This window comes from Balaenoptera acutorostrata, chromosome X (genome assembly GCF_949987535.1).
Source record: "Balaenoptera acutorostrata chromosome X, mBalAcu1.1, whole genome shotgun sequence".
Lineage (NCBI taxonomy): Eukaryota > Metazoa > Chordata > Mammalia > Artiodactyla > Balaenopteridae > Balaenoptera > Balaenoptera acutorostrata.
In genome coordinates, this window is record NC_080085.1 from 105,090,149 (window position 1) to 105,113,829 (window position 23,681).

The 23,681-nt window shown below is 44.0% G+C and overlaps 1 protein-coding gene and 1 long non-coding RNA gene across 7 annotated transcripts; one reads left to right on the plus strand and one right to left on the minus strand.

Annotated features, from left to right (window-relative positions):
- The first annotated feature begins 1,966 nt into the window (after positions 1-1,966).
- ATP1B4 (ATPase Na+/K+ transporting family member beta 4) lies at positions 1,967-22,876 on the plus strand. 6 transcript variants are annotated; one of them, XM_007178604.2, is made up of 9 exons: positions 2,134-2,220; positions 2,674-2,830; positions 6,089-6,353; positions 10,388-10,516; positions 10,777-10,881; positions 13,753-13,949; positions 14,601-14,657; positions 17,127-17,222; positions 17,956-22,875. In XM_007178604.2, the coding sequence occupies exons 3-9, from the start codon at positions 6,161-6,163 to the stop codon at positions 18,115-18,117; spliced, it is 939 nt and encodes a 312-aa protein (XP_007178666.1). In that variant the 5' UTR covers positions 2,134-2,220; positions 2,674-2,830; positions 6,089-6,160; the 3' UTR covers positions 18,118-22,875. The 6 variants fall into 6 exon arrangements, with proteins under 6 accessions (XP_007178665.1, XP_007178664.1, XP_007178663.1 ...); XM_007178605.2 differs by having other exon boundaries at positions 2,142-2,220; positions 2,671-2,830; XM_007178602.3 differs by lacking the exon at positions 2,674-2,830 and having other exon boundaries at positions 1,973-2,220; positions 6,089-6,341; positions 17,956-22,874.
- LOC130706493 (uncharacterized) lies at positions 6,347-10,381 on the minus strand. Its single transcript, XR_009006728.1, has 3 exons — positions 8,733-10,381; positions 7,129-7,646; positions 6,347-6,485 (listed from the first exon to the last, which is right to left on the minus strand). It is a non-coding gene; the product is annotated as an uncharacterized LOC130706493 (long non-coding RNA).
- Positions 22,877-23,681: the final 805 nt, after the last annotated feature.

The window sequence follows — 23,681 nt, forward strand, 5'->3', positions numbered from 1 at the left end:
TGCTAGCTAACACCTCTAGCATGTCACATAATTACCATTTATTTTTTATGGTGAAAACACTTAAGATCTACTCTCTTAGCAACTAACACACAATTGTAAAGCAATTATACTCCGATAAAGATGTTAAAAAAAAACACTGTTAAAAGAAAGAAGAATAAAAAGAAAAGAGGAAGAGAAGGAAGACTAGGAAGAGAAGAAAGGAAAAAAAAGCAACTTTCAAGTATGTAGTACAGTATTATTAACCACAATTACCATGCCATACATTAGTTCCCTACAGCTTATTCATTTCATAACTAGAAGTTTAGAAGTTTGTACTCTTTGACCAACATCTCCCCAATTCCCCCACCACCCCCCAGCCTCTGGTAACCACCATTCTACTCTCTATTTCTATGAATTTGGCTTTTTTACATTCCGCATATAAATGAGATCATACAGTATTTGTCTTTCTCCGTCTGACTTATTTCACTTAGCACAATGCCCTCAAGGTCCATCTATGTTGTCATTAATGGCAGGATTTCCTTCTTTCTCATGGCTGAATAATATTCCGTTGTATGCATATATACCACACCTTCCTCGTCCATTCATCTGTTGACAGGACACGTATCCGTATCTTGGCTATTGTGAATAATGCTACCCCCTACTCCTAGTTTTTTAAATCTTGCTAACATGACTGTACTGTCTTTTCTGCCTTAGTAAGACAAGACCAATTTACCTATCCTCTGTTTGGTTTTTGAGGCTCCCAAGGGCTTCAGGTTTCTCATATACTTAACATCAGGAATCACACAAAAATCTCGAGTGGAGAAAGTGTAAAGATAAAGCTCAATGTCTACTGAGACCAGGTTATCCCCTGGAATATATTTTGCTTTTATTAAAATCCAAAAAGAGGAATGAGTTTCTCTTTTCTTTGTCAGTGTTCTCTTTCTCTTCAAATGAGGGTATCGGGGGAGACTCTGGAAGAAAGAATCCTGAGTAATAACGTTCTAACAAATGAAGTCTATATTTTAAATTAACCACTATTGAAGCTGTCTTCATCAGAAGAGCCTAGGCTTGGCATTATGAATAAATCTGTCTATCTAAGAGGTTGGGCTGGCTCTCTTGGTTATGAATGTGCCCAGAATCTCAGTACCTGCAACATTCTCAGTCACCTGGGTGTAATGGGGGGGAGGGGATTTGTGAAGGATCTCATATTCATCCTAGGCCTTTTAGCCACCCAGGCTCCAGTGGGGTGAACCAAACAAACCAAAAATGCTATACAATGTTCTTGGCTGTTTTTACTAATTTTTCTTTTGTTGGATCCCACATTGGCTTCAGGAGTTATATATGTCTGGGAAACTGACACTGCAAAGTTCTGGCTTGTTCCCTGCCCTGATGCTAAGGGATAAATATAGATCTCAACCACTACAGAAATTTGGCCAGGATTCCAAGGGGTGTGTGTGTGAGGGGTAGTGCTGATGGGGTCATGCTGACATGTACGCTAGAAAAAGGCTTCTTATGTCCAAGATCCTCTTTGGGCAGGGAGGGGCAAAGCAGGAGCCTGGCCTCTAAAATCAGAACGCATAATCCACCTTTAAGGGGCTGGTGGATTGACACAAATAAGGAATATCGTAGGTGGCTTGGTGCGTGTGTGTGGGGAGGTGGGGAGAGCAAAGGGAATCTTTCCTGACACCCTAGATCCTTTTGCATGAGATCAGCCTTATGAAAAAAGAAAGTTATTCTTGGCCAACTCCCCTCACCCCCAACTCCCACCCACGCCCCACCCCCTGCACACACTGATATCCAACTCTCAGTTGAGAAGAACACAACTTAAGATTTCCATTGGGCCCATAGTAGCTCAGGCGCTAGAGAAGAGCAGGGAGTGGGAAGAGACACGAAGTTCGGGGGGGGGGGTGAGTCGCTCATCCTCGTGACCCAGAATATCTCCCCCTCCCTGTAATGATGAGCTTGCTTTTCCATAAGGGCTTTCCTTTGATTCAGGGAAGGGGCCAACCAATGAGAGCGGGGCATGTTAGATTATTTTGGGGAAGGGCTCATGCCAGGAGGGTTCACTTTTACTAGGCGCCAAGTATCCCCAGCAACCAGTGTCTCCTGTACCAGCAGAAGCTCCAGAGCTCTCAGCCACTTGCCTGCCTCTGCCGCGTCTTTGCCCACTGAACAGCCATGAGAAGGCAGCTCCGGTCCAGAAGGGCTCCGGCCTTTCCTTACGGTTATCGCTACAGACTTGTGAGTCCCAGGGAGCAGAATATTTTGCTGTCCCTTCTTAGTGGGGTGGGTTGGGGGTTGTATAGGTCGTGGCTTAGGGCTGCTTCTCCTTAAGATGGGCAGGAACAGTGAAGTTTAAGGAAGCCCATTGTTTCAAGCTCGAGCAGTGACTCCCAGTACCCCACTGCACCCTAAATTGCTGGATTGAAAGAGGAAGCCCCTCTTCCTGTGCAACAAACATAAGGGAAGGGGAAGATGCCAGAGAATAAGGGGGCTTCTAAAATTTTTTCGTGGGAGTCTAGAATTTCAACAGACCTTTTGGAGTCTGGGCATAGAGGTTTCATTCCGATAGCAAGAAATTTAGCCAAGAAAGAAGGGAAGGGGAAGAGGAAATGAAAGGCGCTGCCTACCCAGCTGTCTCAGTCGCTTTGGATGGTAGCTTCTTAGGAACCCAGCTGCTCTTTTCTAAAGCAGAAATTCCAAACGATGGCTAAAAGCATGGAATCCTAGATAGAAGTTGGGAGCAGTCCTAGACATCATCTCTCCAGAACCCCTCATTATGTAAAGGAGGCTGCTGGGGCTCAGAGCACAGGAGTGACTTGCAAGTTACTGGAAGAGCCAAAGTGAGAATGTAAGTTTCCTGACTTCTAATGTTGTGCTCTTTCCATCATATTTGCAGCATGCCACTCCCTAGCCCACTGCCTCCCTGCCTGCCACCCCGCCCTGCCCAACACTCACGCACCCCACCTTCAATGTCACCATTTATCTCCAGGGTGCATTAGAAATTTTTTTGAACCCAAAGTTTCTTTGCGTTTACTTTGCTAGAAATCATGAATATATGCCGCATGCAGTAGTTTTTTTTTGCGGGGAGGTATATTCTGAAATCTCCCCCAGAGAGGGTTGTGATCTGGGCCCCAGGAAGAAACAAAGCTTAATCCATTTTTCTTGGGGAATGTCCACTTATATAACCAGGGAGCTAAGTGGAGACTGTCGACAGCCAGCAGAGGAAGACACGAATTCTTCCAACCCAGTATCAACCTGCGGAGGGCTTCTCGTAACTTTCCAGCCACAGTTTGTAGAATCTCTCTTTTGACATCCCCAAAGTCCCTTCCAGGTCTCAGAGCAGTCACAGTCTGTAGGGCATACATAACTATTCCTTACTTGGCATCTTCTCGCTATAATGCTGCTAAAGCGTTGTGTATAATTTCAATTATCTGTCAACTGGTTTGGATTTTAAATGCATCAGGGGATCTTGCTCTTTATAGGGGCTACTTGATCAAAGTTAAAAAGAAATTATTTGATGCAGTGAATAATCGGGTGCTAATGTCTCTTTGACAATTAACCAACTGTTCGAATGTTTACAGGGTGTTAATGCAGGGCACGAATTTATCTTTCGGGTCATACTGTTTGTTTATACATTTGTTTATATGTTTATATATTTAGAGTGCTCAAAATGGAGCCACCTTCTGCCCTTCAGACTCTTTCCTTTTAGGGCAACACGATGGCCCCAGCACACTCACACACACTATCACATGAGGGCAGTGCCACTTTAGGAAACTGACAAAAACAGACCCTCTCATTACCAAAGGATTCCCTACTGGATTCCGTTAAATAGTTAGTTGCACAAAAGTGCCTCTCTTGTACAACGTGAGGTTCTCCTATACCTGGAAGCAGGGGAGAGGGGAAAAGGTATTTGCGGTTCCTGAAGCTCAGGCGGTGTGAGAGCCGTGGGGAAATTAGCTCTGAGAAGGTTAATTCTTCCTGGGAGGGTAAAGCTTTAATGACAAGCCATCTTTAATGGGATTATCGTGAGAGCTCATATCTACAAATAAGATCAGGCTCAGGCCAAAGCCAGCTGCCTCCTCGGTGGAGGGCAGGCAAAGAGGCAACAAGGAGAGAAAAGGAAGTTTTCCAGAAAATATAAAGGGAATATAAATGTCTCCACGTTGAAATGTTACACTTCAAATTCTCTGAGATTCTCAGTTGCATTAGATTCTCTGGGGGCCATGATGACGACCCACTACAGTCCAAATGAGTGCTGAGGCTAGAGCAGCAAGCTCTGTGAGAGCATTCCCCCAGAGCTCTGCTTCAGGAGTTTTCAGTCGGGCAGTCATCACTGACGTTTGTTCAGTACCCGCTGGTTACCTAGCTGCGGGCTCCACACTGTGGAGAGCCATCAAGGAGTTAGAAAATATGGACCCTGCCCCCAGGTGCTCAGAATGTCATTCTGGAGGTCAAATGGGTACATATGTTCACGCACAAGGGAAAGAGGTTTAAGAACATTTATTAATCCATTCAGGTTTATTTTCCTAAGCCTTACTCTGTGAGTCCTTGTCAGTTAGAAATCTCTGATTATAAGCACCTCCAGTGTCTTGGGAACACAGACTCTACCACATCGTCGTGCTCCATAAACCACCTCTGCTAAAGCGCCTCTAGGCACTTGTGCTCAGCGTGAGAAGCATCATCGTCCAGGGTACCAGGAAGCGCGGTTCTGAGACTGTCAGCTCTATCATGACCTTGCTGAGTGATTTCTGCTAGATCCTATCCCCTCTCTGGGCCTCACATGGAGAAGTGAATCTTCAAGGTCCCTGTCAGCGCTGATATGGCGTGTGACATAAAGCTGTACATTTGAACAAACTAGAGAGCAATTCAAGAGTGCTTATAATCAAGAGCTAGATAGCGCCGGGCAGACTGAATGCTGAGAGTATAGCCTTGTCACGCTGTATCACTTTTACTGATTCTGAACAATCCAGTTTTCTGACCCTCCCCCCGGCCATGGCAGCCCTTTTAGCTGAGTGTCCTCTAAATGGCCTTTGAGGAATCAGGCAGGGAGGGGGCAGCACAGAGCCCCTGGCCTCTATCATTTGACACATCCAACCCCAACAGGTGCACAGGCCCCGCCACTCTTCAGATTTGGACAGCGGAGAGAAGGGACGGTGGCCTCAGACCCACAAAGAGCAAAGATCCAACCCTCCAGCCCGTGGCTGGGAGGCATTGGAAATACCATTTGGTGAAGTCTGGGTTTTTCTTTTTTGTTGTTGTTGTTTTTTGTTTGTTTGTTTGTTTAATTTTCTTAGAACCACTCGGAGAAGATTACAGTTTCAGATCTCAAGTAATGGCTGCAATCAGTCAATCAACAAATATGTGCTGAGCATTTACTACGTGCCCAGATTTCTGCCTAGGGTATGGGGTTGGTGGGGGGAAGATGAAGGAAGTATCAGTTGCCATGCCAGCCCTCAGGTGGTCTGTCCAACCTGCTTAAGGCAGGAGGAGGTTCCATTGTGGGCAACAGTCAGAGAAGCAGCAAGTAGCGCCCCCATCTCTTGTTTCTGTTGGGAAGGCAGTCTAAGTTTTGAGGAGGGGTACAGCAGCTGGCCTCTCCTCCTGATGTCTGTCCCAGGCTATTTTTAGACACAACTTAGGATGGTGAGGTTGAGCAGCTGAAAGTGTACAGGGTGTTAGGACAAAGCTGGCTTAGACTGAGAATTTGCCATCACGGACACAAGTGTCTAAAACTACTCCATCCTCCAGTGTTGAGCTCAGCTCTGCCCTGACAGGCCAGACAAAGTTAAGCGAGAAGCCAAGGCCCCAGGACAGAGTAATGACATGAGCAGTCCTAGGGGAAGAGCCCAAATGCCTGAAGCCGAGAATAAAACTTGCACCTCTATGGAAAGAATATTGGGTCAAAATGGGTCATAGAAAGGATATTTCCTGCAAAAGAACAGAGAGAAAGAAATCTGCCTCTTGTAACAACAGGTATGTGTATGGGTAAGTGGACATCTGAAGCATCTCCAAATATTGAGTCGTTTTCCATTTATTTTGGCTGGTGGGATGTGCCATTGGAAATTTTCTTCTCCAAAAAGGGGATTGTGTTTTGTCACTCTTTCAGGATGATCAGGATGAAGTGAACCAGAACTACTTAGCAGATGAAGAGGAAGAAGCAGAAGAAGAGGCTCGGGTGATGGTGGTACCTGATTTGGAGGAGGAGGAGGAGGAAGAAGAAGAGGAGGAGAAAGAAGAAGAGGAAAAGGAGGAGGAAGAGAGTCAGACTCAGGAAACAGGCAGTGCCTGGTGGCGGAAATGGCAGATCGTGAACGAATACCTGTGGGATCCGGAGAAAAGGATGTCTCTGGCCCGAACAGGTCAGAGTTGGAGTAAGTCCCAGTTGTCCCAATGCCCCAGTCGGGTGTCCTTTGCTTTTGGCTTGGTGTCCAGGACTCCTTTACCATACGTTGGATGGGCTTGTCTGCAAAGTTCTCTAGCACTTCATGTAACAGGATCACTGCCTAGGGAAATAATGGGCAGATCTCATCAGAACAAACTCCCAAGTGGGTGAACGAACTTGATTGTATAGCTGAAATACACTGGGCTCAATAGCATTTGCAGTGCAGAGAGACAGTAAGAATGAGTTGAAAAAGTGCAGATTTCTTTGAAGCCCCAGCCCTGTCACTTTCTATCTGTAACTTTGGGCTCATCGTTTACCTTCTCTGAGCCTCAGTTTCCTCACCTGCTAAATGAAGGAAACAGTATCTGCCTTACCTCTCTCACAGGATCAGCCTGAGGCTCCAATAAGATGTTAAAATTGTAAAGTACAAAGTACTATGCAGAAGACTATTCCTAGGATACGAGACCCAAGTCCCTGCTAACCTGACCAAGGGTTTGTACAACCTCGTCATTTCACCTCGTAATATCAGTGAAGGAGAGCCATGGCTGCCCCTGGCCCCAGCTTGCAGGTGCTTTGTGATCGATCCCATGGTGTATAGAGAGAAATGGGTTAAAGGGATCATTTCTAGCAATTTAAGGCTGAGTCCCCATATTGCTTGATCAATGGCAGAATTGCGGTCCCCAGCATTTCCTCTTTGTACCACATGCTGCCACCACCTTTACTTCACAGCTTCCCCAGCACTCCTCTCCCAGGGTCCTACTCACCTCTTGAATTATTAATGTTGATCCTTCTCAGGAGATTTAGCTTGTGGTAAAATTCACACTCGCCATAGTCTCTGAACATCCCAGGAAAAGAGCAGCTGCTGGTTTGAATTCAGTTAACCCACAGAAGAAAAAAAATAGATAACTCTATGGATAAAATAAGAGTCTCCCAGTGCCAAGGGTCTAGGTTGCTAAAGTCGATGGTCATGCCTTCTAAAGGCCCCTTTGGCTGAGAATTCTCTCCTTTGTAGTTTATGTTTCTAATTCAGCTCAGTCAGGGTGAAACAGCCAGCCCTGCTGCCTGGAATTAGCAAAAGCAGGTGTGGGGCTCTGAACAACACCCACCTCCCTTCACCCGTCTTCAGTTCCCAGCCCCACCCCTGCCCATCCCTCGAACTCTCAACTGGAACAAATGTACCATTCAAGGAACATTCCGACGTTCTGGAAGCTGCAGACAAATGCTGGACACTCACTGGGGCTCCAAAAGGGGGCACAGCTGTTTCTCCCTTGCCTAAAGAGGACTGGAAAAACAGGCCTTGTGAAATGCAAGTGTGATTCTGGGAGAGGGAGCCCTACGTTAACCCTTAAACAGCCAGCCATTGGAACTTAACCAGATGAGCTGATCCCAACTGCGCCTGCGGAGAACAATCCATAGGCCAACAAGTGGGGATGAGGGAGGAAGGTTCAAGTGCCCAGGGAAGATATGGCAGTGGGGACACTGCACGGTAGGCCATATCCAGGCCTTGGGGTAGCGGGTCTAAGGAAAGCCCAGGCTACCCCTGGGCAAAGGGCAAATAGTGATGTTAATGCCTAGGCTGACACGTGCCTTGCTGCCCTCCTGCTTGAGAAGTAGGTGCCACTTAAGCACTTACTAACACTGTCCCAGCCTGGACATCAAAATGACCAACATATTCACCCAGCCTATTATTATATTCTGGGCTTTTCCTCTGATAGCTGGGCAACTTCTATTCTTAGGAGCTTTATGTTATTTTATTGGGTACTGACAAGAACTGTATGAGGTAGTAATATTATTATCCCCATTTTACAGATGCAGAAACTGAGGCTTAGAGAGGGTAAGTAACTTATCTAAAGTCACACAGTTAATAAAGTGGCAGTACTGGGATTCAAACCCAGGTTGGATGAACACTGGAGTTCATTCTCTTGCCAGAACATCATGCTGTCTTCATGAACTCTAGCAATGAGCAAGGCCCTGATGGATAGGGCCTCAGGACCTGATGGGGTGTTTCAGTGGAAGGACTGAAGAGTTGGGATCGTGGGTACCTAGTCTATTCAAGATATAATGGTCTATCCAAGCTTGGGTGGGGCATTCAGGAGAAAACTCTGGATTACCTAGAGGAGCAGCCCAAGTAAAACTTGGACATTTGGAGCAGAAAGGGTTGGAGGGATCAATGGGTTCAGGTGGGTACGGTGCTTGGTTTTGCCGGGGGCAGGGGGTGGTGTAGCTGAGACAGTTAGCCTATCACAGACTCCAGGGCACAGACTCCTGGGCAAAGCTAAGGGGACTCCTTGCTAGTGCCGTTCTCCCATCTACAGCTTCCTGGCCACACATCCTGGGCAAGAAGGAAGATATCTCCAGGGGAATGTACCTGTATTCTATTGCTTTCCTCTCATCCATGAAACTGAGCCTTCTGGTCCCCCAGGATGGCTCCAGCTGTTGATCGGTTCCCAGGATGGGGATGGGGGTAGAGGGATGGAGGAGGAGTCACAGGGCACATCCCATCAGGACAGCAGGCGGGCAGCAGCCAAGTATCACAGGCACACGAGGTGCTGCTGTTTCTTCTCCAGGGACTCCAACTGAATCAATGTGTTCATATTCCAGCTCTGCTTTAGTTCATCTTATAAAACATAAAGGTTCACTTCTAGTTAGATTACTAAGAATTTTTTTCTCCTTTTCCCTACTCCTTTTTTTCTTTTTTCTTTTTTGGTTCATTTTATTTGGTTCATGGTTCAACTTAAAAATTAATATTTGGATTTGGTTTGGGGTACAGCAAAGTTTTGTGGTTTCTTCCGGTTTCTGGTTCATGATTCAGTTCAAATCTGTAGCTCCGACATCATGTCACTGCTGTGAGCGGAGATAGATATTATTTTCTGAGAGAGCCCCAAAGAGGACTTGAAAGAGCTTCTCAGCAGCAATCTCATGCTCATTCACTCATTCTGTGCTGCCTAATCCTGGGGCAAACCTAGTGCTAATCCAGCCCACAGAGGAAGAATTCACACAACTGTGCTTCTGGTCCTATGGCAATAATAATATTAATAATTACAATGATGAAGACTGCCACTTACAGAGCACTTAGTATATGCCAGGCTCTCTGCTATGCTATTTATATGCATTATTCAATGTTAAGAAGTAAGTACTATTATTATCCTCATTTTACAGATGAGGAAATTGAGGCCCAGAGAGGTAAATAGCATGTCTAAGATTAAACAGTTAGGAAGTGGCAGAGTCAGGACAGGATGTAAGGAAAGGCTGAATTTCAAATATTGTTAGGGATATTGATCAGAATATGAGGTAAGTGCTGAACTTATCCCCATTTTACCTGCGAGGAATCGGGGGTGCCAGGAGGTTCTATAACTTATAGCTCACAGGTTGAGCTCACAGGTAGCAGGTGTCAGTAATTAAGTACAGTTTGCCCCTCTTCCCTTCCCCATCCTGCGTTAGTGTTCTTTTTGGAAAGCAGAGTCACTTAGAGTTATGCCAAAGATGAAGAAGATTTGAAATACGTAAAGTGAAACCTCACTTTGCCTTCATTAGAGGCACATCCAGTGGAAACGAATCAAAGGTTTGAATTATAGGCTATGTGAAAAGAAATGCTGTTTTCATCACTTGCAAATACATATAATCACTGGAACCAAGCTGCTAGGACTCTTTAGGGCACCTACTTTAATGAATAGCGAAGAATGATTTGTACTTAGGACATCAACCATTGCCCAGAGGACTCCCAAGCAATTTGCCCTCTGCAGTACTTTAAACTCCACTCCCCTGTAATCTTGTTCACGGTCATCATTTGCTCAGCAAGCCCTTCCATCGGAGATGCTGTAAAGGTAAACTGCAATCAGACCTCTGACGCAATTCTCACCAATTTCAAATTGGTGAAATCTGAATAAGCAAGGACATACTGAATCTGGGGAATTTTAAAAAAGCCATGTCACGTGTTTGGGTTGGTTCTGGTTCATGAGTTCAAATGCAGAGGCAGGGCTTGTTGGCCAGCACTGACCACCCTCATCTGTGATTGTTCTGCAGGCCTGATCTTAGTCATTTACTTCTTCTTCTATGCTTCCCTGGCCGCTGTGATCACCCTCTGCATGTACACGCTATTTCTGACCATCAGTCCCTACATGCCGACCTTCACTGAGAGGGTGAAGCCTCCTGGTGAGTGCCCAAATACCCTGTGCTGTCAGAACTTGCTGGACAGAAATCTGCTTGCACAGCATGTTCAGCTTCAATTAACTTTGGCTCTTCCCGGTAATGACTTAGGGATTCAATTATTAAGAGTAAAAGTAAAATGGTACTTGGCAAATTATGGTCCTTTTCATTTTGATTGCCTGGGGGGAAATGGTTTCATGGGAATCGATACAAAAAAATTATCCCAAGAATGGGTTAATATATCCAAGACCTGTTTTCATTGCCAGGAGTTATGATCAGACCCTTCGCCCATAGCCTTAACTTCAACTTCAACGTTTCTGAACCTGACACTTGGCAGCATTATGTGATTAGTCTAAATGGCTTTCTCCAGGGTAAGTTCCTCTGAATGGTGAGAATCTCTTTGGAAAGGTGATGGGTGGGAACTCAAAATTCAAAATTCACTTGGCTCAGAAATCCCAGTCTTACTAGCACTGCCCATTCTGGTTTTTCCTTACCATGCATCCCCCTCAGCACTTGCAGATACAATCAAAACTGCTGTGGTTTGTGATTGTATGTTGCCTTGAAAGCATATAAGCCAGTAAGATGATAAGTTCATTGGGGTAGAGAACTTGTTTTCTCTTCCTGAACACCCTACAGCACCTAGTTATGTCCCGGGCACATCCAGATGGCTCAATAATGATCAATTATAAAAGATAATTCGAGGGGGAGGTAGTGGTGAGAAAAGAAGAGTGTTCTCCAGAACAGGAAGATTCTTGCCTCCTATGTTTTCTCAAGGTAAGAGAATTCATTTCTTGGAGATGATCCATCTTAAAGGAGGAGAACAAGGGTCTTCATTTAAATAGCAGTCCAAAAGGGAGTTAGAGGAAGAATCTCTGGGTGGCACTCACTCCAACATTTTGACAGCAAGTGTTTTCTATAGCGTCATCAGATACATTTTCAGGGGCGAATGAATGGCTTTCTGAGAAGCCCTTACACAGGGCGAAAACTGAGGTAGCAGCTTGGTTAAGGTTAAACACAGAGCACACAGTCTCTGTATTTATCCAGCTATCAAAGAGTAGCCCCCATGGGTATACTGCACCTATTATTTGTGGAAAAAAGCCAGGTTTGGTTTTCCTGGCCTGGCTGAAGTAGGGTGATGGGGGTGGCCAACAGAATGTGCACTGAATTAAGAGGATTCTCTTATGTGATAGGAAGTGTTATTTAAATGTGTAAATGTTGTCACTGAACTTTAACCCTGCATAGCAGAGTCTATCGTCCCCATTGGGGGAACTGAGGCTCAGAAGGAGAAGAAATGTGATCAAAGTCTCCCAGTAGCAGTAGTGTTTAAATTTAAACCCTTGTTTGTGTTCTCGACACCCTTGCTACTCAAAGTGTGGCCCAGGGACCAGCAGCATCAGCATCACTTGGGAGTTGGTTGGAAAGGCAGAATCTCAGGCTCCACCCAGACCTGCTGAATGGGGATCCGCAGGTGATCTGTATGTCCATTAAAGCTCGAGAAGTTCTGCTTTTTATAATTCTTTGCTGCTGCCATATGACCAGGAGTTAGAAACTCAGCTTTGTATTGGTAATGCTCAGTGTCATCTTGATTAAGTCTGAGGTTCAGATTCCTCACCTGTAAAATTAGAGGGGCTCGGTTCTTTTTGAATCCATGAAGTTCCACTTTCGGCTCCCAAAAATGCTTTGGGCATCATAGCCAGCACAATATCTTCTTTTCTTTCAAAATGTTTGTGAGCTATTGCAAATGTACTGCCAGAATCTCTGCTGAGGAAATTCCTCTGAGAAGGTAGTAGATTCAGAAATATCAATGCTGACCTGATGACACAGGTGGGGAACATTAGGAAAAGCGTTGGGTTTTTTAGTTCCTAAGTGTAGATAATATGCCCTGTTAAAAAGGAACACATCTCTGAAATAGACATCCCAGAGTATCAATTTCATTCCCATGAGGACAGGGATTTTGCAATAAGGGTCATGTCCATGTCACAGTATTTTTAATGGAACTACCTCAAGAGAAACAAGGAGCACATGATTAGAGCTTCTATTTAGAAAGTTGTTATTTGAACATAGTTTACTCTAAAAAAGAGAGAGAGAGAGAGATTAAAACAAAACCTTGAATTGAATGTAGCTTTGTCAAAGGAAAAATAAAGGCTTAGCCATAATTAGAATAGATTTAAAATTCCCAGTTGCTTCTAATATCAAACTCAAGTCACAATCTGTTTAGATGAGGATCCAGCAATACGTTTGGAGTTTTAACGCTGGTGGATCGTAGGTGCACAATCTCCTCTAAAAAACTCAGCTACTTGGAACATGAATGCATGGGGGCTGGATCTAACAGGACTAACTGGATTCCATCATTTAGAACCAAACTGGAAATAATGCAGTAATTTCTAAAGTCCAGTTCTCTGGCATCTAGTAGCCCAAAGTGTCAGCTCACAGATAGCCCTTTTCAGCTCTCTCCCTGATATATGTACCTTGGACACATGTTAAATTCCATCCAGTGTAAAGGGACACTAACTCTGAGTGCCTCAGGTCTCAGTAGACAAGACCTCACCCCCTCACCCTCTCAGTGGAGACCCCTATGGTTGTCAAGCTTCAACCTAAGCTTCTATTTTGCAGTGCTAGCTTCCCTCTGTAAAGAATGAGGAGCTGGTTATCTCCTCCTCTTCGTCCTCCCCCTTCCTCCATCCCACAGCACACACTTTTCACTGTCTTGCATCCAGTGCCTCTCATTGACCTCAAAGAGAGATGTTTCCTAGGCCGAACTTAAAGAGATTTAACCCAGGGGCTTTGCCTCCTTATATATGCCATGCCTTGATATGATTCAATCCTTCTTCCAAAATCCATCTACTACGTCGCCTATTCCTCTCCCAGAGGTAGAAAAGGCAGCCCTCCAAGTTTACAATTTACCGTATTGGAAAGGAAATAATGAAAAATAGAGAAAAGTTATAAAGCGATCAACATACAATCCAGAGACAGATATCGAAGAAGTTCAAGGGAATGAAAAGCAAGGGGACAGGCAATCAAAGTGGGCTGAGGGGACCAGCCCAGAAGGCTTCTTGGAGGGATGTTGCTGATGAAGGGCCTTGGGCACCTGATGCCAGGTCACAGGCCCTAGGACAAACTGAGTGGGCTTTCAGAGGAACACAAGCAAGCTGGAGAAAGGAAACTAGGGAAGAGAACTACTGAAAACATGGCCTTCCTCTGTAGTACCTATCTAACATGACCCTTTGCCACCCACACTTTAGGTTATAATGACAGTCTTCAAGAGGAAATGAATGTAGATTGCCCCCCGGGCCAATACTTCATCCAAGATGGTGATGAGGATGAGGACAAGAAGGCCTGCCAATTTAAGCGCTCCTTCCTGAAGAACTGCTCTGGCCTGGAGGACCCTACTTTTGGCTACTCTACTGGACAGCCCTGCATCCTTCTAAAGATGAACCGGGTATATTGGCCCTTGTCACTCTGGCTATGATAAGCGGATGAGTTGGGTAGGAGGGCTCTGGCCACTCCATTTCTCTTGGGCTCTGTCTTCATACACTGTAAGTTTGGCCATTTTTACCAAGAGCATCACTAATACAAACAACCAGACAAACCTACCAAGCAATAATTCCTTTTCTCCCTGAACACGTTCTATTTTGATTCTTCTCCAGCACCCCTAAACCTTTGATGCTTTGTCAGGAATGAGATCTTGAGCTGTTTGGAACAGGCGACTGACATGGGGGTGGCATGGGGGACAATTCTTATATCACAAGAAATGCATTTTCCTTCTCTCCTGCCATGCCTCAGGTGTGGCTGAGCCTTACCAGGCACACTCCTCTTGACCCAGTACGTTCTTTACATTTTCAGGGTAATCCTGCTGCAGTTACCATTGTATGAATATCAGGCACAAATAAAATAAGAAGTAAGCTGAGCTGAGCAGCTCTGAAATACTTTGCATTTTCTGCTTTCTGTAACATTTCTGAGAGGGCAAAATAGATCAAGTTTATGCCTAAAGAAAGGACAACTCAAGGGGGATTTAGAAAAGCTGTATTTTTACTGTCAAATCTGTTTTGGTTTTTGTTTTTTTAAAAAAACGTTGGTTTTCTTTTGCTAGATTGTTGGCTTTCGTCCTGAGCCTGGAGACCCTGTGAAGGTTTCCTGCAAAGTTCAGGTAAAGTGCCTTTTTGAGTAAGTACTGTTAGCACATCTGTTTCATGCAAAAGGGTGGGTCATCCCTTCCAAGGGCTTTACCATGGATGGTTGCCTAAGGGTTAGGGAAAGGGTTAATCTTTTCATAATTACACCTCCATTTATACCTTCGGGCCTCCCTGTTTCCAGAAAGCATTCCATTCATGTGTATTCGTGTGTGTAGTGTTTGTGTGTGTGTGTGTGCTGATTTATACCTGTGAAAGCCAAAGACTGAACCTCAGCTAACGGCCACAGCAGGAAACAACAATGTGCCAAGTCATTAACGGGAATTCTGTTTACACGTTTGCTTTTAGCTCTAATTACTTGTTTCTTTGAACTAAACAAGCAGCTTTCATTAGAGTCATTAGTCCCTGCTTTTAAAACTGATTTCCCAAAAGAAAAGCAAGGGAATGATATCACAAAAGTTAGGTAGTGTTTGTGGAAAGACAGGCTCTGATCTGTTTCTTAACTTGGGTGGAGGTCTTCAGGGGTCAATTTTCTTCTTCTTCTTTAAATCGTGTGTGTGTGTGTGTGTGTGTGTGTAGCCTCCATACTCTGACATATTTTACAATATAACATATATAGCAATATAAAAATAAATAAATAAATAAATAAAACTGATTTCACTTTTTGCAGCAATGACCAGTGGCACTGGGTGTTGCAATAACAAATGACTACAAGGGAAGTATAAACAGAACTCCATTAATATGCTAATTAACTGTCCTTCAAGGGACCATTAACTCCTATCTCATCTGTGCCAATTAGCTCCTTTGTAGGAAAAAGCCTACAAAGATCTTGGGTTTGCTGGGGTTTGTTTCTTAAAGCTGGCAGTAGCTCCCTCGTGTTTGGTAACATCTACTACACCCCCAGTCCTGGACAGTTGTCTTGCAAATGTGTGAAGGCGGGTAACCCCATTCTCAGTACCAGAAATGCCGCTCAAAACTCCAGTCTTGATTGTGGCAGATCAGAAAGCAGCAAAAGGCAGCATTGATTCAGTCAATAGTTCACATTCAGCAAGGATTTATGGATCACTTATTAAGTACCAGGTACTTTGCTAGGTGTTGGGGGGTGCCAAGATAAATAAGATTCTGTCTCTGAAATCAGGGCCATCAAGTAATACAGGTGCTATGAAAGGTGCAGTGGGGACATTAAAGAGGGAAAGGTTAGTTCCACATGAGAGGTGGTGACACTGAAGTTGAGCTTTGAAAGGTCAGGCAGTGCTTGCTAGGTGAACAAGGTAGGAAGGACATTCATTCTGGTCACATATACGTGAGCATGTATAAACATACACACGTGTGAGGTGTGACTGCAAACCGGTGGAATTGATTCCACACACCATTCACAAAAAAATGAATTTCATTACTTTTTACAAGAATATATAAATAAACCATAAAGACGAACTCAGTCTTAAACCAGCATATTAATTAATTGGATTGAGTCCTGCTTATAGTTCCCTAGTGGAAGCCATGCATTTTTCAGCTTACATCGAACCTTGCTGAGAACTGTCCTTTAAAAAAAAAAAAGAAACACTGAGTCACATTGTATAATAATCAACACTGGTCAAATCCACACCCACTTGTGGAAATCAAGCATGATGAGGTAATTATTAGAATAAATTAAGGAGAGCTCAGTTTATACTAAGAGCCATTATACTATATCGATACAAGTAATCACATGACCCGAGTGAATGATTTGCTAGTAGTGATGCACTATTTGTCCCCTAGTAACTTCTAGACCTCTGCTATTTAGGGCAAGCCTAACGCATGAGCAGAATGGGCAGTCCCCTACCTGACATGATATGATGAGGGTAGACTTGTTTATTTAATCATTTCCCCCCTTGCTTATCCTCCTGGCCCCACCTCCTGTAACTAAGCACCTCAGAGAATGTGGTCAGAGACATGCACTTAGGTGAGCCAACTACAGGCTGTGTCCCTATGCATCAGGTCCCTGTGCAGTGGGTCTGACCTCAACCAGAAATGAGCGCACCGTGTGCACGTTGTTGTGGAGTGGGATTCACTAGGCATGTTCCAACTTACACCTGCCTCAGCTCCAAAGTCCAAGACTGGGTACCAGGACCAGTGTGATTCTTTGGAGAGGGGCTGGCATGGTAGGCCCTCTTGCCAGAGCAACGCTGGGTACTGCAAGCCCTTTGGAGCCCTTCTGCCTGGGTCCCCTAGGAGCCAGCATAGAGCCAGACTGAGAACCTTCAGCCTCCGTGGTCTGGGCCTTCTATTCAGTGTTCTTTGCACTGAAAAGCCAAAGCACACTCTCTCCCTCAAAACACTCCTCTGGGGATAAGTCTGGGCTGAGCTATGCCCCATTCTGCTTTCATGGTCTTCCTGAGACAGTTGTGGGTCACACAGTGATTTCACCTGGGACACAGGCCCCTTTAGCTCAGGCTCCATCTCACTGAGTGACCCGGCACCTGACATGTACTTGCTTTTACTTACAGAGAGGTGATGAAAACGACATCCGATCCATCAATTACTACCCAGAGTCGGCTTCTTTTGACCTCCGTTACTACCCTTACTATGGCAAACTGACTCACGTAAGTCTGTATTCCCTTCAGTCTTTGCTGTCAGAAAGGGCTCAGAGACAAAGGAAGGGCTGGCTGGGATCTATGAGAATTAGGGAGCAGCAGGTAGTAGCAAAGGGGTGAATAGCTGCTGGCCCAGACTAGGAGTTCCCTCTACCAATTCCTATCCCAACCATTCCTTTCCAAATCTGAAGGAATCTCAGACATGGTCTGGCCTAACTCCTTCAGTTTACAGATGGAGAAATTAGGGTTCAGAGAGAGGAAGTGACTTGCCCAAGGTCACATAGCTAATTAGTGGCAGAGCCAGGAGCAGACAAATCACTTGCCATTGCACTAAATTATGCCCAAATAATCACGTTCCTGTTTCTCCCACTTAGAGCCTTGGGGCAGTGAAAACTTCATCTCCAGCATGGAGACTTGATAAGTACTAGTTCTGGTTTGATTCATGGTCTGATATCCAGAAAATCATATCACGCTGAGCTAGAATTGGTTTTCCCCAGAGGACAATCAGACAACTGACACTGACTTATGAGAGAAATGTGTCATTTCTCCACTGTCCCAGGGCAGAGAGAGCATGTCAGTTGCTTTAGCCATTTGTGACCTGGCATCATGGGATTTACTCAGTTCCTTTTGTGGAGGTTGTTCCATCCTCCTGCACTGATTATCCGATCACTTCCATCCTATTGCCCTCCCCTACATACCCTCCCCTCCTCACACTTAGAATTCATTGTTCTTCCACCTACAGGTTAACTACACCTCCCCGCTGGTGGCAATGCACTTTACAGATGTAGTGAAGAACCAAGCGGTGCCTGTGCAGTGCCAACTGAAGGGCAAAGGCATCATAAATGATGTCATCAATGATCGTTTTGTGGGTAGGGTAATCTTTACTCTGAACATAGAAACCTAAGAACTTCAGGGGGCCACTCCCACCAGTTCTGTTTCTGTTTTATTTCATGTTACCCTGGTAGCACCTGAATTCTTTTTCTTCAGTTGGGACACAGCCAAGTGGACACCTGAGACAGCAGATCATCTTTCCTTGCCTTTGACATATGTTCGAAATGGCATTGTGGGAGCTATTTGATTTTTAAAGGTAGTCTCTCCTGATGACAAATAGCTTATATTAATTTCATTTTCTCCCACTTAAAACTAAAACCCATTCTTGCTGCTAGAAGTCTCATTGTAGTGTAACATAGTATCTGATAAAATTCACAATAGCCATGAAGGAGAATTTCCATAATGATTATAAATTCATCATGTTTTCTAAAAATTTGTTGTTTTTAGAGGTGAGATTCCTCCCAACCAGGCTGATAACTAACCATTTTTGTTAACCTGCCTGGCAAGGTCCTTCCCTGAGAATCACCAACCAGACCAATCCAGAATACACCTAGGGGCACCATACCTAGGGAACTCTATATCCAGGGGTGCTTGTGAAACTGGCTGCCTCACATGGGCAACTAAATACTGATTCACAGACTAGGTTATCTTCAACTGGGACAGAAGTCAGTGATAACTGGATATTGTCCTGCGATAGACCAGAACATAGACCTTCCCTATCACTTTTTTTGGGAGGGGAGGCCCACTGCAACTGGGGAGAACGCCTACCATGTGGATGTGACTGGTATTAGATTCCTTGCTTTATGGTGTAATCATCCAAAGGCAAATGTTCCTGCAGAAAGGTTTGTCTCAGCTTCAGACACAGGAAGAAAACAAGGAAGATCTCCACCAACTAATTCTTCTTGAGCTCTTTGTTTGACAGTAGTGTGATGTTCTTTGAGACCATCAGGGATAGGTGTGTTGACCGTCCCCGCCCACACCTTGCTACAGCGCTGGGGATTGAAATCAGGGTCTCCCAACTGATATGTGGTAAGACAGAAAGCTCCTGCCAGGCCACCCTAAATTCAAGGCCCATTAGCCAGCTTTTCATTTGCTTAAAAAATGATATGAGGCAGATGTTTCTCCAGGTTGTGGATCAGCCAGGCTGCTTTGTCTTATCTTTGGCCATGTGACCATTCCACTGCTCCTTAACGCCTCCACCAGGGGGAGGGCTGGGACAAGGAGAAAAAGAAAGCATCAGAGAAGAGCATAGTGTCTCAGGGTCCAAAGCAGGGTTAAATGCCACCTAGAAGTATCCAGAGTCTGAATCTCCTCTACAATGTTTACCTTCTCCCAAAACAGGGAACTGACAGTCTGGTAGTGAAGACAAACAAGTAAAGAAGTAACTACAATATAGTGTGACAAGAGTTATAATACTAGTATGTGGAAATGCTATGGGAACATGAGGAAAAGTAAGCTGAGAAAGTAGCAGAGGAAATTTCACATGCAAAGTCACAATCACGAAAGACCATGGTGTGTTTGGGTAACTGTGAGCAGTTCATGTAGCTGGAGTGTACAGGGCTCAGAGCAATGGCAGGGAGCAGCAGTGGATTGGGCTAGAAATGTATACAGGTACTGAAAGAAGACTTTGAGTTTTATCGAGTAGGTGAAAAGGAGTCATTAAAGCATTTTATGCAGGGAAGCTCTGTGGTCATATTTACTTTTTAGAAAGAGCACTTTGGCAGCCACAGTGTGAAGGGTGGATTGGAGAGGGGCGAGACTGGGGAATGGGCAATGAGGGAGAAGAAGGAGTCAAGAATGACGCCAAGGTTTTGAGCTTGGCTACAACCAGTGGGATAGTGATATTGTTGATTAAGACTGGAAATACACGAAGTGAAGCAGGATTGGAGAGGAAGATGTTGAGATCACTTTTGGACATTTTAGGCTTTTGATTTCTATTGGTCAGACATTGATGTGGAGATGTAAATATAAGTGGGGTTGGGAAGAAGGAAATCTGAGAACAAAAGCAGCATTCGCTTAAATGAACTCTCTTAATAAAGTCTAAGCTATTTAATCATGGGAATTTGAGCCACTTATGTAAAGACACCACAGCAATCTAGTCTCTCAGGTAGTGCTCCTCTCTTGGCTTATGGCAGAAAGGACTGTTGCTGCTCTTTGGAATCTCCTTCCCAGACACCTTTCCAGCTTTAATGACAGAGTAAAGGGGGTTGACTGCTATTAACAAGTGATTAAAAGACATGCGACAGCAGATTTGTGGAAGATACAAAAAACAATGAAACTGTCTCCTCCCAACGCCTTTCCTTACCAATTCCATTTTCAAAGCTAACCTTTAAAAAGAAACAAACTTGAAGATAACAACTTTAAAGCCACCTAAAAATTACCTCAAATAACCAAACTCTCGAGATTTAGTAGTAAAAGGTAATAGAACATTAGATCTGGAAAGGATATTAGAGTGTTTAGTGAAAACAACCTGCATTGCATCTGACTCCAGGTCCAGTGCTCTTTCTACTCTGAGCTGCTGCTTACCAGGAAGTATCATCTTTTTAAAAATCAATGAATGATACCCCAAACATTTAAAAACATATGTCAAATTTGAGTTAGAATAGTTAACATTTCACAGGAATTCAACTGGTGCTATATATTATACATAATACATTATCCTGTTAAATACGTTGACTATTAAACAGACAAGGAATTATGAATCTTTTGTCATACAGTATTTCTCATTCAGTGGAATCCATCGTGTCCACAGTTTCAAAGCAGTAATGAATAGTACTAGGGCAGTTGGGGATGTCAGCTGGGACATTTAAAAATAGCTTTATTATACAGAACTGGATATTATAATATATTCACTAAAATTGGATTCTAACAATTCAATAAACTTCTAATGGATTAATTTAAATAGTCCCCCAAACTGTGCTGTACCAGGATTTGATTTGTATACCATCTGTTGCAGTGCACTTGGTTTTACTTGATTGTCAATGAGAAATACTACTTCCAAATGCCTTCATGATTTTGTCCATGCTAGACTTAGGATTTTTTACTTCTTATCCCTCTGAAATTATTATCCTGAAGTTACCTTTCTTAGGCATCTGTTTGCTGGGAATCTTCATATAGAAGACATTAATATTGTCTTGGGGAGTTGTTGACAGCAATAAATTAAAATAAAAAAGGAGTGTATGATTTCCTCTTTCTAAACTGTACCACTGATTTTCCCATAGGAATACTGGGCAGACATGTGGGTGGAAAACTCGACAACTGACAGCCTATTAGTTTAAGACATTTTTTCTTCTTCTCCCTCCCACCTTTTTTTTTTTTTTCTGACTCTTGGGATTTGGCCACAGGAGGATGAAACTAAAAGTTGTTCCATTTCTGAGCATTTTTCCTTTTGCAGTCTTCAAGCTCCAGTTTCTCGGAAGACTACTTTGTCAAAGTAAACTTCCTTTCTTCATCAGGGTTGAGTTCCATTATAAACTGTTCTCTTTGTGTAGGAGAAGAACACTATGAGAAACTTTGAGGTGGGGAGAAGGAAGCAAAATTCAAAGAGAAACTGCAAGTGCTTGATGAAAGTCTAGCTAAGTGACTTCAGGGCACATTTGACCCCAAACTGTCTCCCAGAGCAAATCTCTAGTTGTAACTGCAACTAAAGACAGAAATATTTCCACTCCCTTGTTTGACTCAGAGGCTAGGCTGCAGTAGGAATCCCTTTCTTTGGAAGCTGCCCTGGGCTAAGCTCTACTAGGTTGATATAGTTTGACTTGGGGCGAGGTCTGTGATCCCAATATATTTCCCCCATCTAGGTTCTTTGTTAGAGTCATTTTTCCTTACTGACTTCAAACATGATAAACCAATTTAACCAAATCATACTGAAGTGTGATTTACACTGTGATTTTATCCAGGCAGAAAATAGAGTTTTGGGGGTTCGTGTGTGTGTTGAGGTGTGTATGGGGGCCTAGGATGGATGGAGGCAAAGGGCAAGGAAAATGGAGTTGAGAGGCTGAATAGCCCTGCCTACTTCACAAAGTTCTGCAGTTGCAGGCTAGGAGGGAAGAAAAGCTGATAGAGGGATCCAAAAGGTTTAAGAAGGATGTGATAGGCTCTCAATCTGACAGCACAGTATCCAGGATATACTTCTTTGCAGGCTCCTGTATGGCCATAGCTTCAGTTAGGGTTCCAACAAGAAACAGATAGCACACTTGACAAAATGGAATAATTGGAAGAGGATTTATTTACAAAGAGATTACTTATAAATGTGTAGATGTATGGAACCACAAAGAATAGCATAATAACCCAGGCTAGTATAAGCTAAACTCTAGCCTTCCCCAGACCCTAAGGGACAACGGTAGGAAGTGGTTCCCAGAACCCGGAAGGACTGAGTTGTGCCCAGTTGACTGCTTTGAGAGGAGTGGCAACCTTGTTGGAGGACTAAGTTAGCTCTAGGTGACCTTGTAGGTGGGGAAATAGGAGAATAAATACTTTGACTTAATTTTCCTCCCTCCCTATGATCTCCTGCTGGTAATTCCCATTGCCCAAACTCAACCAAAAGTCAAAGGGCAAGGAAGCCCACCGATGTGGTCCATACAGGTCAGCCTCCCAAGGAAGAAAGCAGGGTGGAAAAGGGTAGAAAGTGCATTTGGAGGGGCAAACACGAAATACCTAGCACAGCCACCAAGATTCTGAGATTCTGAGGACAGTCTCCTCAGAGCCTGATACAGTGCTGGAACCATCTACTGAACCGACTCCAGTGATTGGGGCAATTTTATCTTCATGCATACTCTGCTCCATGGCTATGGGGTCAGAGGTAGTAGGCTTTCCCATTACAGAAACTCTTTTCTCTATTCTTTAATATTCATTCCCTTTTCAAATTTCCTCCTTCATACTTTCCTAATCTGGTATATCATTTAGAACTCTTTTGCTTGTAAGTGACAAAATAAACAAATGAATTTTTTAAAATCTCAAATTGACTTAAGGATAAAAAGGAATTTACTGAATCACATAACTGAAAAGTCCAGGAACTCTAAGATGTCATTAGGAACCAGTCTCTCTCCATCTCTCTATTCTGCTTTCCATCACATTGGCTTCATTCTCAGGCTCCACAAATCAAGATATGCATGATGGCTGCCAGCATTGCCAGGCCGACATCCTTAAAGGCTAATTCCCCTTTGAAAAGATAGCTTCTCTTCCCTGATAGTTCAAATAAAAATTCTGAGTCTCTCATTTGCTTGAAGTGGACTCTGTGTCCATCCCTGAACCAACCTCTGTGGCCACAGGGGGAAACTTCTCTAGTTGGCCAGGCTTGAGTCACATGCCCAGCCCTGGATCTTGGGGTGATATCAATACCACTCAACCTGCCTGGAATGAAAGTCAGGGAGAGGTGATCCTCCTGAGGAAAACTGAAGTGTTGTTACCAAAGAAGGGTGTACGGATGGGAAGTGGAAGATAGAATAGATGTCCACTACATTTTGTCAGTGTCCTGTCAAATCCTACACCTACTTATGGTTGTATCTGAACTTTTAGACTAAAATCTTTTCAAAACTTTAACATTAAGATCTCCAAAGAACAGTCCTTTCACTCTACTCTGGCATTTTGTAAACACCTTTTGCTTGGAAGAAAAGGAAGGTGGAAAGAGAGAGAAAG

Coding starts and splice junctions, on each gene's coding strand:
- ATP1B4 (XM_007178601.3), top strand. CDS start 2,158: ATGAGAAGGCAGCTCCGGTCCAGAAGGGCTCCGGCCTTTCCTTACGGT. Junction 2,221..6,088: donor ACGGTTATCGCTACAGACTT/GTGAGTCCCAGG, acceptor TCACTCTTTCAG/GATGATCAGGATGAAGTGAA. Junction 6,354..10,387: donor CCGAACAGGTCAGAGTTGGA/GTAAGTCCCAGT, acceptor ATTGTTCTGCAG/GCCTGATCTTAGTCATTTAC.